Source organism: Achroia grisella, unplaced genomic scaffold (genome assembly GCF_030625045.1).
Source record: "Achroia grisella isolate CSIRO2021 unplaced genomic scaffold, CSIRO_AGI_Agris_v1 utg905, whole genome shotgun sequence".
Classification (NCBI taxonomy): Eukaryota; Metazoa; Arthropoda; class Insecta; order Lepidoptera; family Pyralidae; genus Achroia; species Achroia grisella.
In genome coordinates, this window is record NW_026713063.1 from 326,999 (window position 1) to 350,895 (window position 23,897).

A 23,897-nucleotide genomic window follows, 5' to 3' on the forward strand; every position below is an offset into this window, starting at 1 on the left:
GTATTCATGAGTATGATTGTTAGTATCGGTCTAGGTATTTTCTTTGTATATTATGTATGTATTTACAAAAAAATATATCTAACTATTTATATAAGTTGTTTATTACCCATAACACAAGTTCTTTTTACCTTAGGACTAGATCGCGTTGTGTGAATAATCCAGGGATATTATTATTTATATTATATTTGTATTAGATACTTAGATAGTACTTAGTTACAAATGTTACAATAATACAGCGTGCAGTGTATACAATTATACTGTTGTAACTAAAGAAAACATTTAACTCAGCAGACATAACCTTAACACTGAGATAATTAGGTATATCCGATAGTATGATACATTTTAAAAGATTGCTCTGAAAATTTGCTAAGGCGCATGTGCCACTGAGCAAAGCAATGTAATAGAAATTTGAGAAAACTCTGTGATCCTCATTTTTAGAGTGTAACGTAACTGCAATCAATTCCGATTTAAAACAGAATGAATACGTGATTGACCTACGTGGTTCCCCCTGAAAATAATAGAAGTTTGTGATGAATTTTTCACTATGGGCTATCTGACCTGACCTCATGCTCATCTTATCATCCTCCACTCGTGCCCCGCCAGTGTAAACCGTTAGCGCAAGCGGCTGCAGTATTCTATTAACATCCATTAAAAAACCTATTTTTTCAATTAGTAATAAGAAATAAATAATTCAAATAATCGAGATCTACCCCACATTCCGTGCTGTTTAATGGTACGTTTAGGTTCATTCAAAAGGTCAGTTTGGGTTACAAAGTTATTAATTATATCTATTTTATTGTTAACTAATAGTAGGTAATAACATTGATCTTAGTTTTGTATTTTATACTTTGATCTGATTTGACCTCACTTTTTTGCTCTCAAGTCAACCCCTCTCAGTCTATCTCAGTCGCACACATTACAATGTTGCCATGTAGTTACCATCTTTTACGTTTTGCGTAAATTATGGCACTCCAGGTAACAAGCGTCTTTTCAAGAATAACGATTTTTTATAAAAAACATTATCACTATATCTACTACGTTATTAAATACCCCTTATATATATATATTATGTAATTGTAATATTTAATCCTTCGGAAGTGATTTTGACGTCGCATAATAAAACTATGAATAACTAACTATCCTATTTAATAATACAAACGTAAACAATAATTGTATTTATTTTTATTTAAAAATATATTTACGAATTTATATAATAGTACCATATCAAAATATTACATTGCAGTGTATTGTAATATTTTTCTTTTGGATCCTGGCAACTTTATACTATTATGTTTTCGTTTGGCTCGATCGCGACGGGTTGCGTGTTTTGTATTTGTTAAAAGTGATCATATATAATGTAAGTAAATATAGACAAAGCATTTATTACTATTGTTTTTTAAATATAAATATTAAATAAAAACAACATAACTGATATAGACGAATAACGATTATTTTTCTACATAATATTTCTGAACATTTTTCCTCCATCTGTCTATTCTGTGCAACGCAAATCGATGCAACGCAATTTGACTCGAATTACAAATGTAGTTTTTTTTCAGATTGTAATATTTAATTTGGACTAGAATCAACCAATAACCACAATGGCACTGGGCGGTGGTATGTCTTGTGTGAAATACCTGCTTTTCCTCTTTAATCTTCTGTTTGCGGTAAGTAGAATCAATAAATTTCATAATAGACACAATTTCCACACTCGTCCTTATTGTACGAAATCATGTAGAAATGCATAATTGCACGTCTGGGAATAATAAATTTAATGTTTCCACCATGCATCTACCCACATTTTTGTAACTAATTACGAAAGATCGAACATTTGCCAATAAATACTATAATTTTATGGAAAATGGTAAAGTATATTTACCATCTCGCATATACAAGAAGAATTATATTTAAACATAAAAACATACATAATGAATGAAAATATCTGGCTTGGGTTAGATGCCTACCATAAATAGCTGTAACTTATCTAGAACAAGTATTACACATGATTTTATCACTACCCTGTTAAATGTGACTCATGAAAACACTCTATATAAGTATATGTAATGACAATAGTTATATATCTGTCTCATTGTTGTTATGTGTTTTGAATGTGTTGTAATTATATTTGTCATTGATTTCTTTGTATTATGAATATGTTTTGTAGTAAAATTATTAGTAGTGTTTCATTAACTGTAGTTCATAATCACAATTTCCTGGGTGTTGTTAAAGATTACCTATATGTACCCCCCTCTTCATGTTACGAAAAGGGAATACTTTTTGAAAAAATATATTATTTTCTACTGTTAATGTTTAAAGTAGATTTAGAAGAAATGCAAATAAGTAAGAAACCTTAGAAAAATATAAGATTAAAATATCCTTTCCTTTGTTGGTTCATAGACTGTTCCAGAGTGCTGGCACTATTAGAGTGGCATTATTAGATGTGGTACTTAAAAAACATTGATGCACACTCAACATGACTAAATAACTTTTTAAATTTGTTTCTGAAATTTTGTAACTAAGAAACTACTTCAGAATTCTATCTAAAAATGCCAGCCATTCAAAAACAATTTCTTTGTTTATTGAGCTATGTACAATACTCTGAACTTGCGTTTTATATACACATCTAATATATAAAATTCTTATGTTACAGAGTTTGTAACAAAACTCCTCCAAATTAACTTGACTGATTCAAAGGAAAGTAGGAAACTTGTATGTATATATTTAGGAGGTCTGAGAAATCTGTACATTTTGTTAAGTATTACCAACTATTCATCAAATATTGTATTTATTATGTAAGACTTAAGCTGAAAGCAAATAATGATATTCAGTTTGAGCGTAACTCTTGAATAAACTGATGTCTTTCATGTTATAGTCTCTCAGTAGGGTCAATAACCACTTTATCTAGTCAAATTATTCATAAATTTGACTGTAGCATGTACCCATTCAATAGTTGGCGACTCACTAAGTATTTTTTATGCTACTATTATTGTGGGTATAATTAGGTTTAATTTTCTAAAAAATAAAAATAATTTATTATTAATAATTAATTTTTGAAAATCAGAGTTGGTGGAATATTACAGATTTTAGGAGGCGAATTAGCAATAAACCAATACAGCTAGATTAATGAAAACGCTTATTCTTGTGGTTGTAGAGGTCGAGTCTAGTTACGCCGATTTAGAAGCAAAATATCGTAATTTAAAATCTAGTCGACACATAAATAACTGTATGTGAATTTATATCTCTAAATCTCCAGTGATGAAACCAGCCATATCAAAACGAAAGATTCATCCGAGAAGCACCCGTTCATGAGTATGACGCATAAGCGATAAGAGACATGATGATGACAGATGATTATATTAAAAAAGAACAGACTATGCATTGTAACACACAACCTTTGTTTTCACTACTATTTTTGTCAGAACATAGGCAAATATACCTACATATATGTATAAATAAAATAAAATAAAACATCAAACATCATTTTTTTTTTTTAATTTATACACATTAAACATCACTAGTGTACAAAACATTTGTAACGTTTTTTTTTATTCTATTACAAATATGACAATATTAAAGAACACATTATATTATATCAATGATCATATTAATAATTATTCATTCTTTTTCCAGATTACTGGCTTGATCATTCTCATAGTTGGTATTACATCAGAAATCAAATCATCTCCCTACATCGACTTGACAGATGAACAATTCTACACCTCTGGGCCTGTTGTGATGATCATTGTGGGCATCATTGTATTTGTGGTTGCCTTCTTTGGATGCTGTGGTGCTGTCAAGGAGAATCACTGCATGATCATTACGGTAAGTACTACCATTCTACAGCCAACTATAACTATCCTCTAATTTTATAGTAAATGGAATGTTTCCCTTGGTTGATTAGTGGTTTAACACACTGTTTTCACTATGCTCTCTACTTCAATCCCAGCACACAGTATATTGTATTCATAAATATTATCTTGAATCTCAAACTAAAGTCATTTTACTACTGCACATATGACTAACTAGCTTTTGCCCGCGGCTTCGCTCGTGTTAATTGATCCCCTTTGGGGTGAAATTTATCAAAATCCTGTCTTAGGGGATGCCTACGTCATAGTAGCCTTATGCATGCAGCCCAATCGGTTTAAAATTGATAAAATTTCATACAAACTTTCATCCCCTGTTTTATCCCTTCAAGGGTAGAATTAATCAAATTTCGGCCCAATCCGTCAAGTGGTTTTGGGCTGTGCGTTGATAGATCACTATGTCAGTCACCTTTGAGTTATATATATTTAGATTACTTAATACTATACTTAAACAGATTTTTTTAAATATTTAGTAAGTTACATAGAATGTAGTAAAAATAGTAGTAATAGTATGTAGTAAAAAATATAGTAAAGCCATTAAATATTTTACTTGCACATTGAAACAAACAGGAAAGTTTGTATATTAGTATACTTACCTTAAAAGGGGAAAGGCTGGTATTGCTATTATTATTATTTCTTGTTTATAGGTACTGAACCTAACTACAATAAAGTGCACATTACTAATCAGTAATGACCTCCTGTCCGTCACTATGTTACATTTACTACTGTACTGCATATAGAATAGCTAAGAAGACGACAGCCTATAGCTTATAAGCTTGCACTTGACATTCATGTTACAACACGTTACCATTCTAGAGGTCATGTAATAAGATGTCATGCTTCTTACCCAGTAATTTCACTGTCTACAACCGAACCGAACTTCATACTGTCCTACTAGAAACGTCTAGCAAATTCGCCACTATGCGCTGACCTGACTTCATGTTCATTCTATCACTCTCCACTAATGCCCGCCCTTGTATACCGATAGTGCAGGTAGGTGCACCATTTTTTTAATAATAAGCCAAATACCTCAATGAAAAAAAAAAATTCAAATGTTAGGACTTGTAGCACTGCGACCTACATAGATGTATTGTGCTCGCCCTTTTATTCAAAGTTTGCTACCTAGGCCTGTTAGAGACAAAAATTGAAGAATATTCTTAGGAGCAACGGTTTATATCTCCTCAGAGTATAGTGTATACTTTCCAAAGGAGATATTTCGCTTATGCATGAGTGGGCTACAACCACATAGGAAATGTAGTGACCATGGGTGCACCATACTATTATCATCCATTAAAACAATAATAGGTGAAACTGAGATATCACACAGACGACTTTCTACAAAGTCTACATCTGTGAAAACTGTTATTAATTTGAAACTAAAAGAATAAAAAAATATTTATTGAACTTTTTCAAGGCTACGACAAAAAATAACCAAATATCAATATGTAGTATTATTTTTAATTCTTAATCATCTATTGTCAAGTTGATACAACTCTTCTGCGTCACAATAGATGACGTACAAGCATAACAAATTTAACACTTTGTGTGGTAAAAATTTTAGCTATAAATGCGGGCAAAGGTCCTAACTCTGAGAATATAATAACATATTTAGTTTATTTTGTATACTCATATAGTACTACCCGTATCTAAAGTACCGGTACTTTATTGGTTTTCTATTGTATATCCCCACGTTAATAGTATTATTGTTACAAATAGTTCAGTTCATTAACTCAGTAAAATCTCATTTTATTTATACGTTTATATTTACAGTCATATACCTTTCGGCCTCTTACGCTTTGCTTTACGCTTTCAAGTCTAAAATTAAGCCGAGCTGTATGCGAACTGTAACCAAACAACTAGATTTATTTTGTAGTTATGTAAAAAATCTAACCGTAGAAAACTGCAGAATATACCAAAATCGCATGCGTGGTCACCTTTCCATGATTATTCATAAAAATAGTGATTGCTTATTAGGCCTTTTGGTACTTCACACTCGACTTAAACCATTCCAATCGAATTAGGCCATCCAATAATATCATGGAGATATCGACCCGCCACTCGAAACTAAAATAGCCTTAATATATTTAGAACAATCAGCCTTTGTTTTGAATATAAGCTTCTGGCGTGCGACAAAAACACGTTCTAATCTCAGTTTTTATACTCTACTTAAAAATACTACACTAATAACCCGTGTCAAGTAAGTTGACAAAATTAGCTTAGGTTTTGTATAAAGTGTTACATGGGCATCTACATATTTCAGCGGCTAACCAGCTTGTTTTTTAAGATATGTTTGTTAAATAATGTTGTAATATGGGTTGTAGGGTCACAAATAAGAAAGTGCAGTTGACAAATAACAGGGCACTGAAACATGCCCTCTTAGTCTAAGCCTATCATGTGTAAGGCAAAGATTACGACTAACTACAGTTGGCCTGGATATTTGTATTACCCATTAGACGCTGAGAAAGCATCTTATAAAACACATTTCCTTATTCTTCATTCTAAGGGTACAGTAATAGGTAGTTACAAATTAAATAGACGGGAAGTGTCCATTTAGCGTATGAACAGGCGGCGCGTGTCGGAGGTCATAGCTTCTGACTTCATCGCAACTTGAGTAATTGGCAGTTCTGTTGTGACATCAATTACTCTCATTCAAGCATTTGAAATTCACTATTCCGATTCATGCATTTAATTTGCCCAATATTACTGTCTTCTAAATTGACACGATCACGAGTTTTCAAACCAAATATTTCTAATTTAGGCTCTGTAGGATAATGCTCTGATGTTTACATTAACGATAACATCGTCTTTTGTCAGCAGCTAATCTTTGAATTACGTTTTTTGTTATTGGAATTTATAATCATGAGAGTGATACCGTATGCGCGTTGCCCTGAGGACTAAGATGTCATGCCTCTTGTCCTATTCTTAACCTAATGTCTTAATATAATTTCTTTACCTAATGTCACCCTATAACCGAAACAAAGTTTGTAAATAACAAATGTTGAAAATATTCCAATGTTGCCACTAAAACTGTTACTGTGTCGTCCGCTGCCCCAGAAGGAGACAAAGCGCAAAAAGTAGAAAATAATTTGTAAGGTTAAGAGAACGCGTCCTTATCAGCTTGCATAACCCGCAAGTTTCAGCCAGTATAACTGCGAGGTTGGTGGTTATTCTAATGCTGTTTCTAGCTTTTACAACTTCACAACGGTCAAGTACAGGAGACACTCTATACTCCTACCTATTTATACGGAAGGACTTATAGTATAATTCTTACAATTAATGTTCCAGTTCTCGGTGTTCTTGTTGATCATCTTCTTGGCTGAGCTGGCGATTGGCATCGCGGGCTACGTGAAGCATAAGGACTTGGAGAACAGCATCAAGCGCCACCTGAACGAAACGATCAAAGAATACCCGACGAATGCCGACGTTCAACGGACATTTGACATCATCCAGACTGACGTAAGTTTTTTTTTCGGACTATAATGCTGTTGGTCGTAGCTGGCCTTTATAGCTTCACCGGACTATACGAGACGGAAGCGAGTACAGATTGCACTCCAAACGCGCGGAAGGATGTATGGAGCGGCTGAAGGCCAACTCCTGCCTGACGAATACGACATTAGTCTGCATGCACCGCTAGAGGTTTAAACCACGTTTGAATTGCACGGGGATCGATGTAAGTTTCAAGTAGTATTACAAAAGAAATCTACCTCAAATTGGAACGCAAAAGCCATACAAATATTATAAATGCGAAAATGTCTTGTTTGTTAGCTCTTCACAAGTAAATTGGTAAACGGATTGTAATGAATTTTGACCTGAACAGAGAAGCTATATTTTATGTCAAAAAATAATCTGGAAAACTAAAATAGGAGTGATGTTTGTTTCTGTGGAGAATTATAATAATGAAAATTAAACTACTCAAAGTACCTAGTAATTCGCTGGCAACAGTGAGTATAGTACAACGAAAATATTCGGCGCTACTTAAGCGGAGGTGCGATGTCACGCTTGTCTCTATTAGAGTACACAAGTACAATAGAGCCGCAAATAACCGGATTCGGTTCCACTACATTGATAGACGATTACTAGTTAGTCGATTGCTAGGATTTTTGTTAGCTTTTGGAGCCAGCCAGCCACACTTTTTACATATTTTTTTTAATTGTTGCAATGTTTGTTCGTAGCAAAAGAATGTTTTCAATGAATCCACTCTTAAATTTAGGGATATTTCAGATATTCTGATTTCTCCGTTTATGCATTAAGCCTATACAATTTCGGGAATATACCTCAAGGCAGTGCTTCTAAGAATGATGTTAAAAATAAAACGGCAAAATAAGTTACAAAGGATGTCAAATGAGACGGAACAGGGCTACCTTTAATAAAGCTCTAGGGTCTCTTTCTAGAGTATATCTTGCGAAAGTATATCTACTTATTATCTTTTAATGACTATTAAAGTTGAGAACAAAAAACAATATTAATTATTGAATACGTATAATAAGCAGAATAAAAATATATTACAATCAACAAGATGCTAAGCAACGACATCGTCATCGATACACAGACAATTAGGTCGTATATCTACAACTCATACTCCTAACAATAACTAATCTTAATGAAGATATATTCAATATTTTACCATTTTTTCTTAACAGTCGTGGTAATCAATAGTAATATCTGGTTATTTTATTATTTGGAGCATTAACTGTATTTTATAGTTTTTTTTTTTTTATGTTTAGTTGAACTGCTGCGGCATCAACGGACCCAAAGACTGGAGTAACAATGGAATTAAAATTCCAAATACCTGCTGCGCGGGTCTGCCCCACTCTATAACTAGCGGCAGTTCCTCAGATTGTACCATCGATTCGCCGACCCTCCGCACCGATGGCTGTCTGAATAAAGTCGTTGAACATTTGCAAGATATCGCTGCGATCCTCGGTGGCGTCGGCGTAGGCATTGCTATTGTGCAGGTAAGGCAATTCTTATTTATACATACCCATATTATAAATCCACGTGTCTGTCAGTTTGTAACCTTTTTGCATCTGACGAACAAGTTAATGTTAATGAAATTTGATGTGAAGGATTATATCATGAGGTCGCTAAACATACTATTTTTTTAACTAAAAAACTATTATAACTATTCAATTCATATAAGACTTTTTAAAATCATATTGTGATGAGAATACTATTATTAATAATTTGAAGTACATTTTTTTTTTAAATAACATTACCATTTTTCAGCTTCTGGGTGTTATATTCGCTTGCTGCCTCGCTAGATCGATCCGCAGCCAGTACGAAACAGTTTAAATTGGAACAAGTCAAAACAATCTCGGTGTCTGTAGAACCTTAGTATATAATGTATAATTATATTTTTTAAACATGTTATTTTTTACTTAAGTACAATTCAGTTCATATGTATACGTAAAGAAACTTTGTTGGAATTTAAGATTTTATTCGTTTTCTATTTATTTTTGTCTGATACATTTTTTGAGAACTTTATAGTTATAATTTTGTTACCTCGAATAGCATTAATAGAATATATCTTTTATTTACATTTTAAGCATACCTTGTCAGTTTTGTTAGAATTGTGTGACCCGCACAGTGCACAGTATTTGAGACTTGTTTCACATAAAATCACGAGTGCTCAGTGTAAGACTGATTTTTCGAATAAATTATTCCTAAATGCCAATATGAATCTAGTAATTTTAATTTGTGTTATGCAAATCTTTGTATTGATTAATCAAATTGAAAATATGCGTTTCATAAATGTCTCACTATAGTAATAAGTACAATCTTATCGGTGTTAGAACATCTATTATTACTATTATATTATATACAAATATAGTTGTTTTATATCTCTCATTACGTAATTAGATTGGTGTTTTATAGTGTCTCTGGAAATGTATATGTGCTATTTATAATAAAATCTCATTATCCAGCATCAGTTTTTTTTTTATTTATTAGGTTCGTATACAATAAAACAGCATTCAGTGTCCTAGTTACACACATTTTATTCTCCTATTTTATACCATAATATAAATTGTAACATAGGATGATTACAAGGGGTCAGAGTTTATACATCAAGTTTTAAGGAACATTCAGTCGCGTCAATTAAATACAGTTGTTGTCTTATGCAAGCAACATAGTTGTAAAAATAACTAAAAAAATCACATTGACCAAATATACCCAGTCCGGAATACAATCGTAGTATTCACCTCCTTGTATGTCGCAAGCATTTGAACCTCACAGCACCACTAATTAAATCACCAAATTCATCAATTAAAAATATAATGAACTTCATCATTACAATATCACCAAAACATTCATATACGCGCGACATACGCTTTTCGCTAAAATCATTACAATACTAAATCTATTTATTACTAAGGTTAAGACATACATTATACAATACCTAGATAATAGAATAACTTACATCTAATAACTGTTTACAATCTAAACGGAATATAGAAAAGATCGAATAACGTTCGACTGGAGCAGAGGCCAAGTGTGCCCGGTAATATTTGGCACGTATTGGTCAGCGCGCATGTTACGGTAGCAGATTTGATAGTTATGGGATATTCCATTATCATATATATAGGACCACATGTATCTTTATCTTAGTAAAAAACGCGATGAATAAATGACCTGGCTACATGCTATACTGTAATCCAGTAGATCTTTTACTTTTCTCTACCATATGATTTAAAAGTATCAATACACAGATATGATCCTATAAATTTGATAGTGCAATTTGACCCTAAGGAAAGGAATTACAAATCAATCGCCAACAATTCTAGAAGACGCAATTGATATGTCATTTTTGTAAACAATTTTTGGGAACAATAAAACTGGCTCCTACCAATATTGTCAAGTCACTTGACGGTATTACATTACAATAATTAGAATTTCATCATAATACGATCCATCACGTTAGACCTAGCATGATCACATCTTGTAACACATCCACAAGCCCTTTACTATAAAAAATAAATAGGTTTTATATCCTCGACCTTATGTAGGTACTTTCATTTCAAAATTGTGTACTAAAATGCGCCGTATTTTAGAAATCTCGTAATAATTGCACTTATATTATGCGAAAGAAAGTTTCAACGGCAAAATATTTAAATAATTTGACTATCTAAGTCTTAAATTAAATGGACAAAGTAGAAAATCTACAAAATTTTTCATATAATAAGGCTTAGGTAAGGGAACAGCGTTGAAGACATGGAAGAGTATTGTTACAATTATGTACCTACATTTCAAGAAGTACATTTTCTTAGTGATTAAATAGTACATTTGAATCTATGTTATGGAGTCTTATTTTATGGAGTAGAGTCAATTAATACATATACTTATTACATTTTCGTATCAATGGATATCGTGTTGATTCCTAATGAACACGGTCCTAGAAGAGATCTACTATATTTCTGATACAGATAGTTCTACAGCTGTAGAATAATGGGACTATGCTCCGTACATCGTATGCGCAGGGATTATAAACACGTTTTTATACAGATCATAATAGCATTTATTTTATATATGAATGTACCAATGAAACTAGTTATAAAGTGCATGCCTAAAATGTATTGTTTTATAATTAGACAGTTATATTATTTCCTATTCATTATCCGCAAATTAACAAATATTTTCTACGGTTAATGACTGTTCATGAGAGATTATGTTTATTAGAGATTTTTATAGTTTTTAATTGTATTTAATAAAGTGTAAAAATAAACTGGCAATAGAGCAGAGAAAGTTCCGTGCATATTGGTTTCTGCAAATAAAAACAAAGATATAGGAAGTGCTATTAATTCCAATTTTTATTCGATATGTAGATCTCTCTATTCATGACCACACGAGACTGCTACAATTAGTTAAAAGTGTTTGAGATCATCGCGATTCCGCGGCAAAATTGACTCAATTCACTGATTTAACCTACTATTTGTAAATCATTAGAAATTCACGTCCCATTACACAAAATTCAATTCAGTAATAATTCCAGAATATGTATACATATATATGGAAAAGTATTATCTTACATTCACTACCAGAATGGAACAAAACCATGACTAGTCATTACCAAATTCACTTTTGAACTAAAACGGGATTGTCGCCGCATTTAACACAACTATAAAATTAACAGAAAATCATCCATTTTGTAACTAAAAATTTTACGTCCCTTAAAGTTATACACATCAGACCTTCTTCTCAAGCATGTTGACATCACATTAATTGCAACTAAATATTAATAAGCCGTCATGAACATGCACATTTTGCATCATATTCATATAACTACATTTGATCTAAAACATTTGTAAAATTAATGAATATGATGCAAGTAGTGTGTACTAATTGATTGGATACTTTGTTAACATTGTAAGCTTACATTTACGTGTACAGGATGGATTTAGAACAGAATGGTGTTGAGTATGATAGTATTAAGTTGTTCCGCAACGGATGTGGGGGGGCAGGGCAATCATGTCGCATAACGCTTGGTCCAGAGGCGCGCGATACGATCGTGCTCCTCTCTATTCTGCATGTATTGTGTTGCAATACTGCCCACTAGTGGATCCGCTGCAAACAAAACGGCCATTTAGTTATTTGCATTTGTAGTCTTTAATAAAATTTGAAACTCCTTATTCGGATACCAATTCAGCCGATCAAGTATAAACTATTTTCATTGCAGTATTGAGCTTCCAATTGCACTAGAAGCACTAAGTCACCAACGAAAATGACTAAAACATGATTACCATACAAAGTGTTGCAGTTGTACCATACAATACAAATGTTACAGTATTATATTCAACATTATGTCACACAAGCAGGATTCTCAATTTGAATTAGAACCCTACTAAATAATAAAATAGTTAATAAAAACATTTCTTCATTAGCCAGTTACAAAACAATGGGCTCAGAATGAATTGTTAAGGCAACTATCCTCAAATAGAAAACCAGGCTCTGAAACTTAAAGTGAAAACTTACCTGGATTACAGTCAGTTAGCAATGAGCATATAGATAGTAGGACCTTAGATATTGTCAATGCTGGTGACCAATTATCTTTGAGTATATCTAGACATATCACACCCTGGCTGTTGATGTTACAATGGTATATCCTAGTTCGGAATGTCACCTGAAACATAAACCATATATTTGTATTTATTTAACAGAATAAAACATTCAAATATAAATTGCAAATTACATTGATCAATTATAACATTGAAACAAATTATACATCAATATATTGAATATACAAAATAATGTTTCAAATTGAGAGTGAAAATTTTGCAATCCATTGTTTCTCTGAATATTTGATAACACTAAAAACTAATTTAAAAAATCTGACAGCATTTTGTTTTACAAAGATACATTTATCCAGATTAGTTTTAATGTAACTAGAATGGCAAACAAGCTTACAACCATCCTAATAGTAAGTGGTAACCATCACCTGTTATATACATGCCAGTAAGATGGACATCATATTAATATGTGATAATAATGTCATATTCATTACATAAGATTTGTTGTCGTAGTTGTAGGCATTTAGTACGAATCCCGCGAGTATTCTGGTAGAATATCTCAAATTTTTTTGGTTTTTTGCTTTTTGAACTCAACACTGTGATAGACTAATACTCCAATAATATTTATTTAAAAGTAAATTATTTGTATGAGTATAATGACATGATTTATATATGTATATATGAGAGTTAACAATTACTGTGTAGTGACACACACATTTAAAAAGTAATCTATACAGAGTGTTGAACAGCTGATTATCGAATATATATGAATAATCCATTTTTATTACTAGTTTATATCATGACGGACACATAATTTATAGATTTTTATATTGAATTTATAATGTAGAAACTTAAATATAATACTGTGATCAAAATCATAAACTCAAGAAAATATCAATAATTAACACTATTTGTATATAATTATATACAATAAATAAAATGAAAGCTTAAAACCCACCATTACGATAGTATGCACAAACATACAAACAGCGCTGTTTAATATTGCTATTAAAGTTTTGTAAACTTGCATCAGGCATAAAAACAACTCGTTCAACCATACTATATATAGTAATGATTATGATTTTGTGTATTATTAAGTATCCATCGCAAAATTGTAACACATGCAACATTTTCTCATCTGTGATATATAATGATAATATAATGAATAAGTGTTCCAAGCCATTACTTGGTTGGTTGCCATTCCATTCAAATACATGCAACTGTTTATCATAGTCACAGTTCCTGGAGTTAATAATTTTATTAGTACAAAAATATATTTTAAATAATATTGTTAATCTTTTTTTATACAACAATAATTTATGTTTGTTATAATAAGAAATTATAGTTTGATTGCAATATCAACACAAGTTAAGTTCATGTAATGATGATATACTATAAGTGTAAAGTATATATATGTGTTATGTAGTGTACACAGAGATAGAAGATTTATAATATATATCGCCAATAATTCAAAATTATTTGTGGATTGTATTTGGTTAAGCCAGCATACACAGACTGTATTATGAACAAATATTTTTAATAAAAACATTATTGATTTTACTGTAATCATCGATATTACTTGTGTATTGTGGAATAATAATGTTAGGTAATAATAGTAAATATTTGAATCACTAATAAATAGGAAGTATTATAACTGTTTATTGTTATGCACTGATCTTTTTTAAACTCGGTAAAAATTTGAATTGCATGTGCAGTATCGTCCTTTCGTATGAAAATTGCCATTTTTTATCCACACAAACTGATATTTTTTATTTTAGATTTTTTTAATAACTTTTGAGGTGTTCATTAATAAAAATTGTAAATCGATATCTTTTGTAGTCTTTAATGATGTTGTCTTTAAGTAACTTGGAACAATACTCTGGAACAGTTTTAGAGTGATTCTAAACTTGCAAAACGTCACTTGCTTGAATATCCATACCGAGTCTTTTTACAATTTTTATGACACTGTCTTTTATATTTTATATACACCTACAATATATTACTATCTTGTGTCATTTTGCCGATTTTGTAATTTTAGATTATTGATAAGCAGTCGACACTTTTGATTGTATTAGACATTTTTTCAAATTTTTTTGTACATTCATCTTGTTTGCAGTAAATTTTGTTGAATTGTGGCAATTTCTTTATGTGTTTCATTTTGACTGTCAAATATAGCTGGTCTTTATGTGACTAAAGAACACTGTTCAAATGTTCAAACATACATACATATGTCTTTGATCATTTTTACGTTTCTTGATGTGAGGATTGATAAATCAGGATCTACATAACGCTTATCCAACAATGTCAGGTATTAGATAAACTGATATATTAATCACAAAACTATTATAACAATAACGATTAATCACACATACGATAATATACACTTTCCGTAGATTTAGTATACTTTAGTGTTGTTATTTGTTGTCTTGTTATTTTACATTTATTTATTAAGGGAGAACTCTCTTGCAGATTTTGTTAATTACAGACTCAAATATAGGGTGACTAAAGAACACCAAATGTTCAAACATACATACATATGTCTTTGCTTCCTCTACATCCAACAATGTCTAAACTCCTTTTCATAATAACCTATGGGTGCACATACAGTTGAATGGGAGAACCCTACTAAGCAGTAAAAGGCACATATGAATGGCATATACTCCTTAGTCTACTAACAAAACTAATCAGAGTACTTAAATAAATTAAAAAAAAATACAAGAGTATTTAAACTGTAATGTATTACACCTTTGTATACTTACATTACATACTGGTACTATTGTAGTTTATTTTATATTGTGTGATTGTTGGAATTAACATTATAATTGGATTGTTTAGTCATCATGATTACATTTCAAAACTTTTCTTAGTACTCCAATTGAATTCATTCAGATAATATTTAAAAATAGTGCATGCTAGGCATCACAGAAAGCTTAGTAAGGATAAAACCAGAAAGTCTATTTTCTAACACAACAATAGTTACTTAAGAAAGGTGAATAAAGAAAATATTAAGAAATAGACAATTATACATACCTTAGGAGGCTTAAATGGATACTCTGGTGAGAAGTGAATGTCTAGGAAAAACACACCACCTTCATATACCGAACCAGGTGGCCCTAGAATGGTAGACACCCATTCATAAAGATTGTCCCCTTTGGGTCCCGCACTGCAATTGGGAGGCGGGTCTAGAGTAATCTCTGCTAGTTCCTTTTGGATCCTCTTTGCAGATGTACCAAGTGCTTTAGACATTTTTGGATTGGGTTTGTTCTCTTTAGAATCTGGTTTGTTATCAGTTATAGCTCCACTTGACCCTGCACCGCCTCGGCCGCGTCCTGTTCCACTTCCTGATGAACCAGACGCACCGGACATTATCTAAAAGTAACAAACTTGGATGATATAGTCAACTTAACAAAATTATTTAGAAGGTTATGAGAAAAAAAAAATAATGTATTCTAGTACAATTATACGTAAATTATAAAATATATGAACATGCTAAAATAAAAATGAAAGTGGACAAAAGCGAATCAATAGTTAGCGGAATAAAATATAATGGCACAACGTTTACACGTGAAAGTAATTACGCAAAGTTTGCATACAAAAGAAAATACTATGTCAAGTGCATGATTAAGGTATAGTCAATACCTGAACAGTTGCACAACTATAGATCACACAAGTATCTATCGCATAAAAATTAAATTGTTTTCTATCAAAACAGTATTTAGAGTGCAAAAGGTGAACTGCATTTTTTTTATTTGAAGCACGGTCAAATTAAGAACAAAGACTTTCACACGCGTTTATTTTTAGATATTAAAGGGAAAAACTAATTTAAGCAACTATAGTTAAATTTCACTAGAACATGTTAATGAATAAAGATCAATGTAACGTCGTGATATGTAATGTAAAAAGATTAATTTGTACCTTACGAATAACAGTCGGCCATCTTGTGGGCTGGCGTTATCCGATAATTTACAATTTTTCAATTCACCAGTGACCCAATTCAAGAAATAGCCTTCTCCAAACACGCGATATATAGAATATAAATAAATTCGTCCAGATTATGTATAAATTTTGGGTTACGATATCAACTCAAACTCCTCGGTATGTGCTCCGCATCCGCACTGGAAACCGCAAATATTTAGACTGTTACTTTCCCATGACTTGATAAAAATGTAAAAACCGCCTGAAAATTAGATTTGCAGACAAAATATACCTTTATAAATATTAAACTTGATATTTTGCAGTGTACCGGCGAATTTCAAAGCTTCAATACACTTCAATACATTTCATCTATTTGTCCATCACGCTCACCAACACACAAACAACCACGGACAGAATTTTATGAAATGCGCAAACGTTCACGACATAAGAAAACAAGTAATTGATTTTTAATAATTAATTTATAAACAATTTTAGTCTAAGACCGGGATCTATAGAAATTAGATAATTTTAATAAACAAATATAAGTAAATCTAAATATTTTAAAGATTAAATTCACAAAATCGTACACAACCACTTTCGGACATTTTTTAACTTTTTAATAAAAAAAAAGTTGTAGTAGTTGCCAATCTTATTTCGACGATGCAAACAATAAACCCTGTTTTCACTATGATTACTACTGAATGAAAATACAATGAAATGAGAAAATCAATATTTTGTGCTCCTTAGACAGTCTAAAGAATTTTTGTTGAGTTTGTATTACACACAGTGGTTTATTACTGCTAAGCAAATTAATATTTTTTATTGAATAATATTTATTTTAGTGTTTTTGAATTTTAAATAATCACTAAGGTTTTGTACACGTGGCTTGATATTACTTATATAAAGTTGGATAGATATATTATACGAAAGATTACGCAATCTTGTAACGAATTGTCGCAAATTGTTATTACAAATAGTCGAAATAACTTATAATTAGTGAAAAGTTATTTTTTCTAGCAATATTATCTGCAGCTCCATGAGAGTGTCAGTCACTGCCAGTGGGAATCAGTCAAATTTGACTTGACAGTTGTGACATATAATTATAACTTGATTGATTTGATATTGTGGTAATTGTGGATTTAGAATTGTTATTAAAATTCTTAAATTCCTCATATTTTTATTTGTTCTTAATCTTTGATTTAATTGCAGAAATTATTTGATTTAATAGTTCGTCTTCGTTCAAAGCAATTACAAAATGGGTAAACGCCAACACCAGAAGGATAAAATGTTTGTACATAAATAACACTCAGTATAACTTGATGTAAATACATCAGAAATAAAATAGTCTTATATCATATTTTCTGTAAATGTTTAGGTATATAACATACACCGAATGGACTACTCTATATGGTGGAAAAAGATCAGGCACGTCTGTTGAGGAGGATACTACTTTTAAGAGGCTCCCATATGATCATTGTTGCCTCTGTCTGCAGACTTTCGATGATCCGTATTGTGATGCAGATGGTAATATTTTCGAACTACAAGCTATTATTGAGTTCTTGAAGAAGTTTAAAGTGAACCCTGTGACTGGTAAGGTAAGTAAATATTATTTTCTAATTTGTACTTAGCATAACTCAGTTTTCATATAACGGGCATAGTTAATTTCATTTTAGTGCTTGGTCATGACCAAATAAAACTCTTTGTACTACTTAGTTATTTTAAGTATTACATCCAAATTTTTATATAGTTAAAATATTTTAGGATGTTTAACTACTTTTTAAAGTTTGTTTTTAGTATTAGTATATGTGTATAGAAATATTATTCTGTAAAACATTAAATAGCAGTTTTATTATAGTAGGAAAAATAATAATATCATAATAGAAATATTTTTTTAACATAAATACTCCCGTAATTGATTTTAAATCTTGTCTATTTTACAGAAATTTGACATTAAATCACTGATAAAATTGAACTTCTTCAAAAATGCTCAAGGTGACTACCATTGTCCAGTTTTATTTAAACCATTTACTAAAAACTCACACATTGTGGCAATTGGCACAAGTGGCAATGTGTTCTCCTATGAAGCTGTGGAACAGCTTAATATCAAAGGCAAGAATTGGAAGGACCTCATTAATGATACTCCATTTGCAAGAAGTGACATTATCACAATACAGGACCCAAACAACCTGAACAAATTTAACATATCAAAATTTCATCATGTCAAGAACAATTTGAGAGTAGAGACAGAAGGTATGACTTTCTTTAGTGTTTACATATAATATGTGAAGGAAAACCTTTGAGGGGTACAAAGGTTTTCCTTCACATATTTTCATGAAAATTGCATAGAGGAAGTAACATGAGATTTTGCACAGTTATGGATTTTAATATGGAGGTTTTTAATATGCATAAAAACTATACACTTCTATATGTTTGATATATGTTTTTTCAATGTTTACATATTATGTGAAGGAAAACACCTTAGTACCTATTGATGAAAATTAGACATTTTACACAGTTACAGAACATAAGATTTTTCTATATGCATAAAAATGATACACTAATGATACACACATTCACAGATTCATTTTATCTTCAACACTAGAACATGTTTAATTAATAAAATTTAATATATATTCAAATTTCAACCACTATTCTATATTTCAAAGGACCTATATTTTCTTTTCTATATTTACAAACTAGTCATGTCTGCAACTTCATCTGCATGTACATTTGTACATGCCATGCATTGTATTGAATATAAATATTACAAAACTAAATAGAATATTTTATGACACCTTAAATTTTGTTTTAAAAAATTAACAATAATTGTTATTATATTTATAAATAATTACTAGTATATCCATTTAGGGGTATTTTCCTAATATTACTCTAGGATATATATGTTGACACATATTTAACAACATTTTGTAAGAAAAATCAATTTCAGCCATTTTTATGCTAAACATTAATACACAAATAGATAAACAGAGAATTTTTGGGTGTTCATGATTTTATTTATATGTAAATATAGTTGTTTATGACCCAGTCTAATAATATTTTGAATTAAGAAAACTTTTGGCAATGGAATTTTTTGTATTCCATTAATTTATACATATTTTTTGCAGAGGAAATTGCAATGAAAAAGGATCCTCATGCCAGATTGAAAACGGTATCTGCTGAAACTAAAGACATTTTAAATGAACTAGAAAAGGAGTATAAAGCACCAGAAAAACAGGAAAAAAAGAAAGAGGTATAAAGTTGTTCATAGATACTTAAGATTTAAAATTACAAAAATCCTATGTAACATGACAAAGTCTATCTTCAATTAATGAAAACATTATATAAAAAGTATAATTACATGATATAATATACTCTTTAAGATATAATTCGACACCTACAATTATCCTGGTCATGGGTCCTGTCCTGTCCTGAACTAACAGTTGCTAAGTTGGAGTAAATACATGTAAAATTAATATGTACAATAAGCAATATGGATTGGATAATTTAACCATCGGAAGTAAAGTTGTGTGCCTAGTGAAACCTAGGCTAGCTAGACCAACAAGGCCATAGGTTTGCCGTTATCAGGTATTGTTACACAGGTTGCAGACAAATTCAATGCCGCACATTATTCCACTGGAATGGTGGCTGCCAGCTTCACATCTACTGCTATGGTACCTGAGACTGTTCATGAAGCTGCAATAGTTTGTGAAGATGAAGTCAAATATGAGAGAGTGAAGAAAAAAGGTATTTATTCAATTGTTTAACTAATTAATTGTGGAGTATACTGCATACTACTTACATATTATAGTAATACAATGTATTAATTTTCATTGAATTACAATCTATCCATCTCAAATCAAATTTTGACTGGTGAATCAAGTTTACATACTTATAAATACTGCCACACATATTATGTGTGGCAGTATATTTTAATTTTGTAATTAATCCGGAATAATTTTTAAGTTTCTTATTGTCCAATTTTATTAGTTTATAATGTAATAGTAGTTTAGAACTTAAGTACTATCATCATTGTCGATCTCTTTTTGTATTAATTTACTAATAAAAGCTATAACAGAACAGCAGAGCGGGTGGACTCTCTGCTCCTCTAGGTTACAAACCATTTGTCTGGTTCATTACTTTCTAATTGTATTGTTCTATAAGCAATAATTGTATTAGTTTTTATTTGAGACATATAATGATGATGATTATTATTATTATACACTTTGAAATAAAGAACTATATTGAAATTGTTAATCATTTTAAATTAATACTGTATACACATATTATTATTTTTTATTAATTACAGGATATGTGAGGCTGGTGACGAATGTGGGTCCACTTAATTTTGAGCTGTACTGTGACGCCACACCAAAGGCATCTGACAATTTCATAAAGCACTGCCATAATGGATACTACAATGGCACTAAGTTTCACAGATCGATACGAAACTTCATGGTGAATATTTTTCTAACGAATGATAATGGTCTTAATTCTTACCTCAAGGTGTTAAGTCCGCCATATGCATTTATATTTCTGCATTAATGTTTGAAGAAATAAAATAAATAAATAATTAATGGAATAGTGCACCCACTTGCGCTAACGGGACTGGCGCTGGCGGGACGCCTTGATAAGTGTACCTGCATAAACTTACAAATGCAAATGAGATTGAATCAGAAACCAATGTGTACTAAGCCTGGTGCTGAGATGCAACTTCATTTGTATTCCAATTATATTATTTGTTCATTGTAAAATGAGTTTAATTTTTATATCAATAATTTTAGATACAAGGTGGCGACCCCACAGGCACAGGAGTAGGTGGCGAATCAATCTGGAATAAACCATTTGAGGATGAAATCAGACCAAATCTACATCATACCGGACGCGGAGTTCTTTCTATGGCCAATTCTGGACCTAACACTAATGGATCACAGTTGTAAGTGTATACTTTCATTCTACTACCCGCATTTTGATAAATAACACCATACGCCTAATAGATATAACAATATTTTAGTTATTTAATTACTTTGTGTTTATCTTTATAGTTTTTATGTTCATTTGTAAAAAACAGTCAAATTAATTAAAGTTGGTTTTTAGGATATTTTAGATGTAATTAATGACTAATCGTTATATTTTTAGTTTCATAACATTTCGCTCCTGCAAACAATTAGACGGCAAGCATACAATATTTGGCAAACTGGTTGGTGGACTGGACACATTGAATGCAATGGAGCAAATAGAAGTTGATAATAAGGATAGGCCGATTCAAGACATTGTTATTGAAGTAGCCCAAGTATTTGTGGACCCATTCAGTGAAGCTGAAGAACAGGTAAATATGTTTTTTATTTAATTGTAATTAAAAACAAACTAATGCCTATCTGATTGTAATTGGTAAATGTCACCAATATATTTAAACATGTGATGCTTAAGACTTCTATTTATAAAGACTAAGGTATTATACCTATATTATCCTGTAATTTGACGGATTTTCCTTTAACTCCGGAACACACCTTACAATGCAAGCTTGTTGAATGAAATATGTAAATAAAGTTACCCATGTATACAATCTTTTGGAAATCTACCTCTTTTTTTATTAATCTGGAACATCTTAGCTTATAACAAACCTGTAGGAAATAATAACCATCATCTAAATACATGAACAACACAATAGGATAGACTGTTGTAGATCTTTGTTTCAAATTCAAATGTTTCTTAAGTTATGCCACTATACTATATAATTTCACTGTCCAAACTCACTCACTGTAATCTATTATTTAACAATAAAGTCACAATTATAATACAAAAAAAGATATTGCTTTTGTGGATTTTATTATATAAATAATTTTATTTTACAGTTAGCTATAGAAAGAGCAGAAGAGTTGAAAAGACAGGCTGAAGCAGATGGCCCTGGTGTAAAACCTAAAAAAGCAACAAAACAGCCTCTCAAAGTATTCAGAGATGGTGTTGGAAAGTACTTAAATTTACAAGAAGTGCCAACATCCAGCAAAACAGTTAAAACTCAGGATGTACCAATGAAGAAACCTAAAAAAGATCCTAATTATAAATTTGGAAGCTTTGACTCATGGTAGTTTATGTAGAGAATAATAAAACATGTATATATCATTTAATATTTTTAATTGTTATGATACCAACTAGAATACTGACATTTTGCATAAGATTATAATTAATAATAAAGTGATTAAGTACATTTCTAATCTAGTTCTGTGTGAAGAACTCCTTCATTATCAGTCCTATAAAGATCAATATTATGGAGTTTAAAAATTTAAGTGCATAAAGTCCTAATGCTTGATCAGGTTTGACCACTTAGTCATATATGACTTAAGTGTATTTTAAAGTACCTATATAAAAATGATTTATTTTGTCTATTAAATTTATTTACAGACATAAAGTGCTTCATTTTAACTTAAATACTATAATGTACAAATATAAGTACCAACTAATTGTATTTTGTAAATAAATTCATTTCATTTCAAATAAATACATTATGGTGGAGTCAACACAGTATTATTATGTATGGATACAGATGATTATAATTAATTTGCAATAAATAATTTTTATTAAAAATGTATAGCATAAATTATACATAAATAATACTTAATGAACATAGTCCTTAGTCATACAAATATCAAAGATTTATAGAGAACTACATTTTGGAGCAAAAGTGCAGTAACTCAAAATAACACTACAATGTGTAGGGTTATGGTATTGATGTTTTATATAGTAATTACTTAATAATAATCATAAACAACTATTTAAATGGTACAACGCAAAATATAATGTGGATTCACAGGTTTGGCACTTGCCCCAAGCATCAACCAATTTTTTGGAAATCCTAGTCTATTATATATGTTACAAAACTTGTCAGCTTCTTCACTTCAAATATTTGGTTTATTACCATAATAGCCTCGGCTCAAAGGCCTTAATGAGATGGAGTATGGGAAAAGTTCATATTGAAATTACTAATTCATATATTTATATATATAATCCAATCGCACAATGCACACATTTTGTAGTTGTATATGTGCTGTTATTTAGAAAGAATGTAATTATATAATAATAATGTAAATCCCTCATAAACTTTAAAATAAAATATAAACAA

General features: G+C 30.8%; 3 protein-coding genes across 4 annotated transcripts; 2 read left to right on the forward strand and 1 right to left on the reverse strand.

The window, feature by feature from the left end:
- Window positions 1-1,271: 1,271 nt before the first annotated feature.
- On the forward strand, window positions 1,272-10,257 carry LOC131853721 (CD63 antigen-like). The gene is made up of 6 exons (XM_059204731.1): window positions 1,272-1,357; window positions 1,560-1,667; window positions 3,631-3,822; window positions 7,149-7,319; window positions 8,588-8,818; window positions 9,090-10,257. Exons 2-6 carry the CDS (start codon window positions 1,602-1,604, stop codon window positions 9,153-9,155), a joined length of 726 nt encoding a protein of 241 aa, XP_059060714.1. The 5' UTR covers window positions 1,272-1,357; window positions 1,560-1,601; the 3' UTR covers window positions 9,156-10,257.
- On the reverse strand, window positions 9,835-17,390 carry LOC131853722 (ubiquitin-conjugating enzyme E2-24 kDa). 2 transcript variants are annotated; one of them, XM_059204732.1, is made up of 5 exons: window positions 17,073-17,390; window positions 16,781-16,980; window positions 15,896-16,234; window positions 12,831-12,978; window positions 9,835-12,422 (listed from the first exon to the last, which is right to left on the reverse strand). In XM_059204732.1, the coding sequence occupies exons 3-5, from the start codon at window positions 16,229-16,231 to the stop codon at window positions 12,325-12,327; spliced, it is 582 nt and encodes a 193-aa protein (XP_059060715.1). In that variant the 5' UTR covers window positions 16,232-16,234; window positions 16,781-16,980; window positions 17,073-17,390; the 3' UTR covers window positions 9,835-12,324. The 2 variants fall into 2 exon arrangements, with proteins under 2 accessions (XP_059060715.1, XP_059060717.1); XM_059204734.1 differs by lacking the exon at window positions 16,781-16,980.
- Window positions 17,391-17,886: 496 nt separating this feature from the next.
- On the forward strand, window positions 17,887-22,882 carry LOC131853691 (RING-type E3 ubiquitin-protein ligase PPIL2). Its single transcript, XM_059204696.1, has 10 exons — window positions 17,887-17,907; window positions 17,990-18,067; window positions 18,156-18,375; window positions 18,721-19,030; window positions 19,906-20,030; window positions 20,380-20,524; window positions 21,087-21,235; window positions 21,562-21,713; window positions 21,917-22,106; window positions 22,633-22,882. The coding sequence occupies exons 2-10, from the start codon at window positions 18,036-18,038 to the stop codon at window positions 22,864-22,866; spliced, it is 1,557 nt and encodes a 518-aa protein (XP_059060679.1). The 5' UTR covers window positions 17,887-17,907; window positions 17,990-18,035; the 3' UTR covers window positions 22,867-22,882.
- The last annotated feature ends 1,015 nt before the right edge of the window (window positions 22,883-23,897 follow it).